The sequence below is a fragment of the Pongo pygmaeus genome, chromosome 5 (genome assembly GCF_028885625.2).
Source record: "Pongo pygmaeus isolate AG05252 chromosome 5, NHGRI_mPonPyg2-v2.0_pri, whole genome shotgun sequence".
In the NCBI taxonomy this organism is placed as follows: domain Eukaryota; kingdom Metazoa; phylum Chordata; class Mammalia; order Primates; family Hominidae; genus Pongo; species Pongo pygmaeus.
In genome coordinates, this window is record NC_072378.2 from 129,988,343 (window position 1) to 130,000,518 (window position 12,176).

General features: G+C 41.9%; 1 protein-coding gene across 2 annotated transcripts in view; it reads right to left on the reverse strand.

Moving 5' to 3' along the window:
• The window catches only part of ARHGAP18 (Rho GTPase activating protein 18), a 136,892-nt gene extending 129,103 nt beyond the window's left edge, over window positions 1-7,789 (reverse strand). The window contains exon 1 of one of the 2 annotated variants that reach the window (XM_063666569.1): window positions 7,428-7,789. In XM_063666569.1, the coding sequence (XP_063522639.1) occupies window positions 7,428-7,540 (113 nt within the window). In that variant the 5' untranslated portion in view covers window positions 7,541-7,789. The remainder of the gene's footprint in view (window positions 1-7,427) is intronic. The other variant, XM_054491240.2, reaches the window with a different exon arrangement.
• Window positions 7,790-12,176: the final 4,387 nt, after the last annotated feature.

Sequence of the window (12,176 nt, forward strand, 5' to 3'; positions counted from 1 at the left end):
GTTAACAACTCCCACTGAGACCCACAGCCTACAGGCCTCATCACAGTGACACCACTAGGATGATGAGAGAGCCTTCTCAGGGCTCTTGGACAGAGCAGAATCAAGAAGAGGCAGGAGGGCCGGGCACAGTGGCTCACGCCTGTAATCCCAGCACTTTGGGAGGCCTAGGTGGGTGGATCACCTGAGGTCAGGAGTTTGAGGTCAGGAGTTCGAGACCAGCCTGGCCAACATGGTGAAACCCTGTCTCTACTGAAAACACAAAAATTAGATGAGTGTGGTGGCACATGCCTGCAATCCCCGCTACTCGGGAAGCCAAGGCAGGAGAATTGCTTCAACCCAGGAGACAGAAGTTGCAGTGAGCCGAGATTGTGCCATGCACTGCAGCCTAGTGACAGAGCGAGACTGCATCTCCAAAACAAAAAAAAAGAAGAAGAAAAAGAAGAGGCAGGAGAAAGAAGACAGCCATAGGGCATGGACCTCACAGATTCATGAGCAAGGAGTAGAGGGAACTATCCCTGTGGCCAGGGACAGCCTTGGCCTCTAGGGTGCTGGGTTCTTTTTCTAATTCGTGAGACAGATGTTTACAGCCAGCGGGGAATTAAAAAAGAAGAGTGAAACAGATCATTTGTTCTGGCAATGAGTCCAATTATCAAAAACGAGTTAAGCCTAACATCCATGCAGTCCAGTAGCAATCAGGTGCATCATTAAATGCATCAATTGTTATGAGTCTTTATTGCTTCAACACTTGTAGAAGTATGATAAATAATAACAGAACTCAAAATATTAGAAAATTCATAAAATATGAAAGCAAGCCCCACTTAGAAGAGACAAGGCAGCACAGTGCAATCGTACAATGCAGAAGTAATAAATGTGCCGTGGACAACAAGGCAAATGTTCAGCAAGTTTCTCTAGGAGGGTGTGGGTGGGGATGGTTCTGATAATTTCTAAATCCTTATATTTGAAAGCCATAAACTTAATTAAAAGTTCTATGAAGATAATATAACTTTAATAGGCCCACAAAAATCACAGGTCTCGTCAATGAGAGGAATCAAAAGGCAAATATCACATGTCTGTGAATGAACATAAGACTTCCCCAGTTGGACACTGGGTGCAACCTCTAACAATTCAAGAAGAAACTATGGATAGGGCTTTTAAACTACAGTGAAGAAAATGCCTTTACAAAGGACTCTTATGGCATGAAATTGAAGAAGAGATTGATCTGGAAAACAGTTATCCCCATGGACAGGTTTAAATCCATTTAGTCACTAAATTCTATGGAATTAGAATGAAGAAATACACTTTAGAAGCTAAGGTTAGAAAAAATAAAATTTAAATATTACACAATTGCATTAGAAAAACTCATTACCATCCCTTTTTTTCGACAAAATATATATATATATATATGATCAGGTAATACACTAATTCAGAATGAAGAAACTTTTTTAATGGTATACTACATAGGTTTTAAAAATCCTGTGAAGATTCATGTAAAAAGACTGAACTAATCAAGACAGCCAGCCATGTTCTTACTTTAATGTTTATCTCAAAAAGATGTTTCCAAAACTGAGCTTCAGGCCAGGCGTGGTGGCTCACACCTATAATCCTAGCACTTTGGGAGGGTGAGGCAGGCGGATCACTTGAGGTCAGGAGTTCAAGACCAGCCTGGCCAACATGGTGAAACCCCATCTTCACTAAAAATACAAAAATTAGCCAGGCATGGTAGCAGGCACCTGTAATCCCAGCTACTGGGGAGCCTGAGGCATGAGAATCACTTGAACCTGGGAGGTGGAGGCTGCAGTGGGCCAAGATTACCCCACTGCACTCCAACCTGGGTGACACAGCGAGACTATCTGGAAAAAAAAAACAAAAAACAAAAAACTGAGCTTCATGTCTCGCTCAACTTACCCCAGCCCCCTTATGCCCCTCTGCAAGTCCTCCCTATCTAAATTAATGATCACTTTAACATTACAAGTTTCTTAGGGCAAAAACCTTGCAACAATCTTCAGGTATTCTCATTTGTCCATCTCCTACAGGCCCTAATGTCAAAAGACTCTGCTGCTCACCCCGTTCATTACTAAAACAACTGAAACCCTGGCCCAAACCACCACTGCCTTAACCTATTGAGCAGTACCACTGCTTCTACACTCTATAATCAATATAACAGCCGGAGGGACCTTTTAAATGTGCTCTCTTCCTCCACTGCTCAAAACCCACTCCCTCAATGGCTTCCCATCTTACTTTCAGCAAAAACTCAAGTCCTCAAATGTTCTATAAGGTTATCAACTCCCACCTTGCTTTCTTCTTCCTCCCTCTTCCTTATCCTGACCCCTGCAGTCATGCAGGGCTCTTTGCTCTCTGGGTACTTGGTTTCAGACTTACTCTATCTAGGCTTATGGCTTCTACACTCTCTACCCACTACCTGCCTTAAAAACTCTTCTTCTAATTCCTGCCCGCAGATATTTTGGGGCTCACCTGTCACCTGCTCAGGTCTTTATTTTCTCCTCCAGGCTACTCTCCCTGCACCCAGATGTTTGTCTGGTTTATTTCCCCCCATTACAAACCCAGTATTTAAACAACTGCCTGATACACAGTAAGAGAGCGCTCTTATATGCGGAATGACTGAAGGATTATGCTTGCAGAACCAAGGAATGGGTGAGATATGAACAAGTCAAGAACTGAGATAAGCTTATGAAGATGATAGTCCTCTTCCATTTGGCATGCTGGGCAGTAGTAGTTCTTAAAGCAAAGGAAGGAAGCATGGAGACAGGAGTGAGTCCAGCTGCCAAAAGAGGATCCACCCACATTCTATCTTGCCATAGAGTTAATATTTGCAGACCTCATTGCCCATCAATACCCCCAAGAAAGGCCTGGTATAGGCAATTGTTACCAGTTCAAATCATAAATGGTGCTATGGATCAAGATGATATTTCCAAGGTCTTTCAAACTTCAAAGGCCTAAACTTTTACATTATGGTTCATTCTCAAATATGTCATTTTTAAAGCATATGGATCATGCCCAGGTTTCTTAACACATGACAAAATAATATTCAGAAAAATGCTTCTGAAACAAGGGAGAATATTCTATATCCTGCAAAACTCAATCCTTTCTTTCCTTTTCTTTACCTAGTATTAAGGAAAGTAGCAGCTAGCTACAAACCAGACACTCTTCTATGGGCTTGACAGAGGTCATCCCACTCAGCTGTCTTAATTAGGTGAGTAATATTACGAAGTTCAATTTATGGGTAGAGAGATAACTCCTCCAAGGTCACACTGCTAACGAATGAGAGAGCTGGGATGTGACCCCAGACAGGTTGGCCCCAGAACCCAGAGTTTCTGGGCTTATGTCACCCCTGTGTAGTGCCTCTTGTTTCTGCCTACCCAATACCAATGGCAAGTTGGGTCAACAAGACCTTACATGATGAATGCCATACATTTATTCAGAGAAGGCATAAAAATATCTCACTCATCAGTCCATTTAGTTAGCTAAGGAATTAAAAGGCCCAATAAAAAAGGTTACTTGACATTCATATTAAAATATTAGCAAAAAATATACAAAGCAAACAACCATTTCTCTTAAAATGGGAAGGTCAAGACAGAACAGTAAGAATAGACAAAATGCAATATTCTTCGAAAAAATTCTTTTCAAAAGTAAATATTAAGAAGGCTGCTTGAAAAACAAGTAAACAAAGTCTTATAAATATAGCTACTCATAAAAAGTGGTTTCCTTTGGAAACATTCAACTGTGTACAAGTCATCCGTGACAACTAATGTTAACATATTTCTTCAAATCCTCATGTTTTGAGGAGGAAACATACAAAAGAAAAACAGGATTCTATAAAGGGAGAGGCTCTAACCAGGAGTGGGAGGAATTCCTTAATCTGACACTCAATGAATGTTTTCTGATAAAGAGGGATAATGGAATGGAGAAAATTTTAGCTAACAAATTACTTCCAAAAATACTAATTCCCTACTAGCCCAGCTTTTCAAAAGACCAAATGGTAATAAAAAAGGACTTGGAGCTGGGTGCAGTGGCTCATGCCTGTAATCTCGGCACTTTGGGAGGATGAGGTGGGCAGATCATCTGAGGTCAGGAGTTCGAGACCAGCCTGGTCAACATGGTGAAACCCCGTCTCTACTAAAAATACAAAAAATAGCCAGGGGTAGTGGCACTCGCCTGTAATCCCAGCTGCTTGGGAGGCTGAAGCAGGAGAATCGCTTGAGCCTGGGAGATGGAGGTTGCAGTTAGCCCAAATCGTGCCACGGCATTCCAGCCTGGGTGACAGAGTAAGACTCTGCCTCAAAAAAAAAAAAAAAAAAAAAAGACTTGGTATGGCTAGGCTAAAAATCAAACACTTTCAGGCTGGGCGCAGTGGCTCATGCCTATAATCCCAGCACTTTGGGAGGCCAAGGTGGGCAGATCACCTCAAGTCGGGAGTTCGAGACCAGCCTGACCAACATGGAGAAACCCTGACTCCACTAAAAAAAAAAATACAAAATTAGCCAGGCGTGGTGGTGCATGCCTGTGGTCCCAGCTACTGTGGAGGCTGAGGCAGGAGAATAGCTTGAACCTGGGACGCAGAGGTTGTGGTGAGCCAAGATCATGCCATTGTGCTCAGCCTGAGCAACAAGAGCAAAACTCCATCTCAAAAAAAAAAAAAAAGAAACACTTTTCAATAAATATGCTAAGTCATACACATATGTATAAATGGCATTATAAAGACATGAATTCATCTCATGAACTAAATATTGGATTAAATATTTCAAAGAACATATTATTTACAGACAAAATCTTGTGATAAGAAAAGTTATACTTCTGTGCTCTCTCCTATAACTTTTAAATGGGTAGGAGGAAATGCAGAATCTAATTTAGCTTTTATTTTTATTATCTTTTTTTTTTTTGAGACAGGGTCTCACTCCCTCACCCAGGCTGGAGTACAGTGGCGTGATCTCAGCTCACTACAATCTCTGCCCCACCAGCCTCAAGTGATCCTCCCACCTCAGCCTCCTGAGTAGCTGCGACCACAGGCATGCGCTACCATTTCTAGTTTGTTTGTGGTTTTTTTTGTTTTTTGTTTTTTTGTATTTTTGGTAGAGCTGTGGGGGTGGGGGTCTTTTTTTTGCCCAGGTTGGTCTCTAACTCCTGAGCTCAAGCAATCCACCCACCTCAGCGTCCCAAAGTGCTAACAGGTGTGAGCCATCACACCCAGCCTAATGTAGCCTCTTTTTAAGAGTTTTGTTTTGTTTTTACTTTTTGGAGAACTTCTTTAAATAGGCATCAACCATCAACCTTGCACCTTGGAGCAGCTTCCCAGGGCTTAAAACAACACCTGACCAACCCAGCCAAAGCCAAAGCCAAAGTCCAGTTCACCGCTCCCAAACCACTATCACCATTCTTAGGTGGTTGCCACGGACCCCACCCCACCTTCAAATCCTCCTTCCTTCTATCCATCCCCTCCCCCATAGCAATTACAGTATCTCAATCCTTTCAGGTTAAACAGGGTATCTCCCAAAACAACAACAAGTTTATCTGATTCGTTAGCCCTTAAGGGTAAAAGCCAGTGAAAACTAGCCCTACTCCCTCTTTCCTCCCTGCCCTCAAACCAGGCTCCCATCTTCTCTGGTCAATATCAGCAACGATCCCTAGAACTAATTCAGTGGTGGGAAGCTGGGTCTGGTATGGGCAGGCTACGTGACAGCCAGCAAAGGAGCCCACCTGGAGCTGTGGCCCCACACAGGGCACTTGCCGTGTGGGCAGCTGCCCACCCTGCCACCTTAGTGCCTCTTGGTTCTGCTTCAGCCTAGGCAGAGAATGATCTGATCCTCTCTTGTTCTCTCAACCCACTCAAGTATGGGCCACCCACACTGCAAACACAGAATAATGAGTCTCCAGAACTGGAGATGCAGCCCCAGACGAAGGCCTAGAACTTCAGACTTTCCAAAAACTTAACTAATCCCTGGGATTTGAGTCCTACGTGAAAATGAGAGGTTTGGACTCACAGTCCTTAAGGTCCTTTCCATTCTCACAATCAAGATCCAAGATTCAGCTCAGGTCCTCAGGCCATCTCAGGCTAAAGTCGGAGAATGTCCTGAGCTTGTATAATTTTGGCAATTTTGACTGACATGTGGAATCCAAGTTATGGCTGGGTATGGGGTTGGTGTTGCAGGCTGCTTTACTGCTTAATGATTACGAATACATTACAGAAAAATGGATGAAAACACTTCAAGATCTCTTGATTTAATGATTTAACATTAAGTCATTTAAAATGATGGAAAATGAAATGGTAACACAGCTAAGGCACAAGCACCAAATCTTTTTTATCTTTGGAAATGAATTCATTCAATGAAATACATACTGTGGATGCTATGTGAGAAACAGTTCCGGTCAGCTGGGAGTCTAACACTGAGTATTACAGCCATTCCTTTGATTTTTCTCCCTCCCTCATATTTGGGGATTTTAAAACAAATGAAAGGCAGCATTATTTCAGCTTAAGGCAACAGGCATAAGTCACATAAGAACAAAGAAGGTTTTATTATCACATTAAGCATTGAGGAGGAAATGTGCTTACCGATAACTAATTTAGTGTTCTAGGCTATTAGGTTAGTATTTGCTTCTTGCAATCTTCTAGGCCAATATTTATATCTTGATGGAGGTAAAAATGTTCAGCTAGTGAGAAGGTCATTAAGGAGAGAAAGAAAAAAAAAGCCCTTGGAAAACGGAACAAAGTACACAGATAGGGAGAAAGGTACCCTTTGCGCCTCAGTGGTCTATAGAACATTTGCCCTCTCTGCCTATAAAGTGATTTAACATTAACCACATTTCACTCCAGCAGCAGAGTGCTATCTCCTGACAAAAACTCCTTTTTGAAAGCCTGGGGAAAAAAATATCCACATACACAAAAGAATGTGAAACATATTGCCACAGGCCAGTGTCTTGGGCTTTTTGCCTAAGAGGTTTGCTTTCAGCAAAGAGAGGGGGAAAAAAAAACACTCTAACAACAACAGCTTGTACAGTACAGTGAACAGCCTCCCTGCTTTTTGGCAGACTTTCCCAGCGAACAGTTCCAGTGGCAGTGCCTTGAGCCCATTCAAGAATTCCATTTCATAGGAAAGGAAGTGTTTCAGATAGACTTATTTGATCTTTCAGCATGTGCAAATGCACCTGCTAAATAGCTAGTCTGACAGCCCATATAGCCCTCTCCCCAGTTCCTTCTTCTCCGTCTTCACCAGTAATCATATGGGTTATTTCAGACTTGGACTAGGTGAGATGAAAAGTACATAAAAATCACGCCAAACGTTGCTACTGCTGCTGCATGAGCTTAGGCTCGACGTGCAGATGAAATTCCCTTCTCCCCACGCCAACTTCCCTGTCACTTTTTTCCTGGAGCAGGTAAGAGGGTTTTGTTTTGTTTTCAGCTTCCGAAGGCTTACCTCGAAGTGGCTTCCTCCCCTCCCTTTGCATGGCTGTCCCCCACGGCCTGGTCCTTGCCGCTGGGGTGGTAAGCTGTTAGCACCACTCCCTGGGAACTGGAGAGCCAGCTCATGGTGAGAGAAGGGACATAATTTCTGCGATCCTGACACAGAGAAGGGGAAAGAAGTTCCTGTCTCGCCTGGCAACTCGCTCATTAGCATTGGCCAGCTCCTCCCCGCAGGCTGGCGATTCACACGGGGAGGGGCGGGGTCTGTCCAGGGAAGGGCTTCCTGCCTCTCCAATTAGAAGCTGCAACTCACAGCATTGTTTAAACTCTGGGCAATTGCACTCTGGGCGGCTTTGGTTAAAGGAGGCGAAGGGTGGAAGCGACGGGTTGCACCCACCCCCAAGTTAGTCTGATCAGATTAAACTGCCAGAACGTATATTCAACTCATCACTGTAACTACAAGCCGTCTTTCTTAGGAAACCACGAGTTACTGCCAAGGCTTTTTTTTTCCCTCCCCAATTCCTCTTTCTATCTTATAATTTCTGCTACTTAATGTAACATGAGTAAAGGCATTTCTTAACCCCTTCATGTTCAGCGTTAAAATGAGCCATAGTGAAAAACAACGAACCCGCGGCAAAACTCTGCAATCCAGAAAGGCTTGATCCTTGTGTCCGGTTAAAAATGCCCTCATAAAAATTGTGTGTCCTGGAATGTCGTCTTTTTTCACATAAAGCCAATCTCAAATATACGTCTTGTTTTATCAAAATATTTTTCAGTACCAAAAAGGGATAGACCTACCAATGCTCTGTTAAGTGTTATTGCTGAGAACAAAAGAAGTCCCTGCCATTTGTTGAGCACCTACTATATGCCAAGCTCTCATGGACGGGGGTTTCACGTGTATTATCTCATTCCATTCAGTTCTCTCTCTCTCTCTCTCTCTCACACACACACACACACACAAACACCGTACAAAACAGGTATCACTATCATCTGTGTTATACATAATACAAGGAAAGTAAGGCTGAGGGACGAGTTAAGTAACTTCACTAAGATAACACAGTTGCTAGTGCCAGAAGGTGGATTTGAACAGAATTCTAGGCTACATTCCTTTTATTTTTCACCAGTATGCTGTTCTTTGTTTTGCAGATTAAGAAACAAGATCAAAATTATCATAAACACAAAAGACAGCTCTGTTCTTTCTCCCCATCCCCCCTCCAAAAAAAAAATCACTTTTTTGGTTTGTTTTTGAATCAGGGTCTCATTCTGTCACCCAGGCTGGAGTACAGCGGTGATTGTAACTCACTGCAGCCTCAACCTCCCTGGCTCAAGAAATCCTCCAGCCTCAGCCTCCCGAATAGCTAAGACCACAGGCATGCACTACCATGCCCAGCTAATTTTTTTATGCTTTGTGGAGAGGGAGGGTCTCACTGTGTTGCGCAGGCTGGTCTTGAACTCCTGGGCTCAAGCAATCCTCTTGGCTCAGGCTCCCAAAGTATTGAGATGACAGGCATGAGCCACCACACCCAGCTTCTACTCTCTTTGACATACCCAGTAGTCTGAAGGGTTTTTTTAGATTTTTATGATTCATCCAACTATCCAGAATTCCCCTTGAACAAGTTTCCAATTCCATCATTACATAAACTTATTGCTTATACCTTATCATTATTTAAAACAGTCATGAAAAATTATTTCTTCCTCCTTACATACTCTAGAAGTATCTGAAATTTATTTTTGAACCCTCTTTCTTATAATTTACAAAAGTCTTCCTTAAAAGGAATTTATATCTTCCTCTCTCCCCCCTGCACAATTGCTCAACCTTCCCATTTCCACTTCCATAGGACTTTACTTGCTGTCTCCTTTTTATCCCCATGACCTCAACCACCTCTGGATCCTATAATGCAGTCTTAGCTCCAATCTTACAACAGCCCTTTAAGCTCATCTCCTTGTCACCTCCTTTAAATTGCTTTGACATTATCATCACACTCTGACACAGCCCTCATGATCCCTCTCCTTGCTTAAAAACCTTCATTGGCTCCCTATTGCTAACAGAGCCAGTTCCAGGCTTTTGAGCAGATCACTGGGCATTCCTGCTACCTTATTCATACAAGTCTTTCCATCTGCTAGACACAATCTTTTCAGGTCCCACTATGATTCTTTTCTCTTCATCTGACAGCTAACATAAATTTTGTACCTACTGAGCCTTCGCTAAACACTGAATGGAGGAAAACCTGAATGAATTGAAAGTATCCTTTAAAACTCTACTAAATTTTTTTTTTTTTGAGACAGAGTTTCGCTCTTGTTGCCCAGGCTGGAGTGCAATGGCGTGATCTCGGCTCACCACAATCTCCACCTCCCGGGTTCAAGCGATTCTCCTGCCTCAACCTCCTGAGTAGCTGGGATTACAGGCATGTGCCATGACGCTGGCTAATTTTGTATTTTTAGTAGAGACTGGGTTTCTCCATGTTCGTCAGGCTGGTCTTGAACTCCTGAACTCAGGTGATCCGTCCACCTCGGCCTCCCAAAGTGCTGGGATTACAGGCTGAGCCACCATGCCCGGCCAACTCTACTAAATTTTTATATTAAAATTGGTAATATTAGATAAGCGGTTCCCATGCACATACCAGTGCTAACCTATGAGGAAATGTTCACCAGTTCAGGCAAAACAAAAACTATAGAGAGAGGGAGGCAAAATTTAAAGTAAATTAGAATATATGTGTTTTGTCTTTTTAATGTACTTACATGGAAAAAAATGTTAATACCCAGCTCATCCTCCCCTCCTTTTTTATGTAGCTACTCTGAAATGCAAACATATGGGAATCACTATCTTATACAATTATTGATGGTAATCACTACATATCTTTTGGAAATTCTTTTCTGTTTCCCTCCCACCCTTTTTCTCCCCCCCTTACTTCCCTCTACCTCCCTTTTTATTATCTTCCTTTTTTTTCTAGTTTTCCTTCTTCCTTTGCTATATCTTTAGCCTGTCAATGTCATCCATGCCCATTGGCAGCCATGGGCACTGCACCTCTCATGTGACAGTTTGCAGTGAAGATTTTGTCCAGTTATAGCCAAAACAATTATTTAGTTATATTTTTGCCTAATTATGGTCTTTTCACTTGTTTAATAACAAATCACAATGTACAGGTTGAAATGTAATTATTTTACAATGTCAAAATAATATTTGGGTTTGCAATAACCACCGTTTTTAATTTCTGTGAGGCAGAAAACCAAATGTGATACAAATTGATTTACACAGTTTAGTACATAAAATTTGAATCCTTCTAATTTAGTTCTCAAATACCTGAAAATCCTCTGAGCTTTTTCTCCTTTCCTCCCACCAAGCCCTGTTGCTCCTGGTCGAAGGGTATTGCCTATCACAGGCAGAGACCTGGTAGGACTGTGGCCTGGTGTTCATAGCCTCAGATACATGCTCACGTAGATTAAAAACAGTTTTCAGAATTTTCCCATGTCATCAAAGAAGCAAACCTAACTACCGCTATGGTCTCTTAAAAAGCTGTTCTTTGGGAGGCCGAGGTAGGTGGATCACCTGAGGTCAGGAGTTCAGGACCAGCCTGGCCAACATGGTGAAACCCCATCTCTACTAAAAAATACAAAAATTAGCTGGTTGGCGTGGTGGTGGGTACCTGGAATCCCAGCTACTCAGGAGGCTGAGACAGGAGAATCGCTTGAACCCAGGAGGCGGAGGTTGCAGTGAGCCAAGATCATACCACTGCACTCCAGCCTGGGCAACAGAGCGAGACTCCGTCTCAAAAAAAAAAAAAAAACAACGACAAAAACAAAAACAAAAAAAAACCTGTTCTTATTTCACACTGTAAACTGTACTAAGGTTTAGCTCATGTCCATCCCTTATACCATTATCGCTCTTTTGCAGAGACAAATATTATGAAAAAAAAACAAAACACTTCTTTACTCCTTTCCGCAACCATTTTAAACACACACTGAGAACCCCATGACCTTGAAGATGTTAATATTCCCAGCTATTGAGTGCGTGCCAAACACTTTCCTGTTATGAAACATCTTACAAAGTAATTAACAACATCAAGACAGTTTAAACATTCATTTCATTCATTCTGTTTAAATGAGGTGTACTAGATGACACAGGAAAGGAAAAGGAAGCGGTAATTTATGTACCCAAATAGGTTGTTAAAAATAGGGTGAAGATGGTACTGCAGTCTCTGACAATTTGACACCCATGTTCAAAAACAATGAAAAAATTTTTCTTCAGTTCAGTGCTAGCGGTAGCAAAGAGTTTATTAGTTGGTTTTAATATGTTGATTTAGGAGCCTATTTAGTATTAGAAGGAATTGTATTAGAAGAGTGCCATGCAATGGAATCAGCATATAATTTATCAAATTTTTCCTCAATTGGTCTAGTTCTCTTAAAAAAAAAAAAAAAGAATTAACAAAGGAGAATATGTACACACAATCTCTATATGATAACGAAAATCTATACAGGGACAAAAGCCATGTGAAAATGACCTTCCAAATGGTAAAATTAAACCCAATTTTCAATATTATAACAAGAACTTGAATAAATTAATCAACTGTGAAGTTAAAGTTTTACAAGGTGATAAAGGCTAGACATATGAAGTAGGATTGACTAATGAAGAGGAAGAGTTCTGAACATCCCTTACCTCAAGTTTTATCAGGACCTCGTAGGAATAGTTCTTGTCAGCTTACAAAGTTAGCTACCTCTGTGCTAGGGTACTATGACTGAAAATTTTTCCATATACAGAATCTCA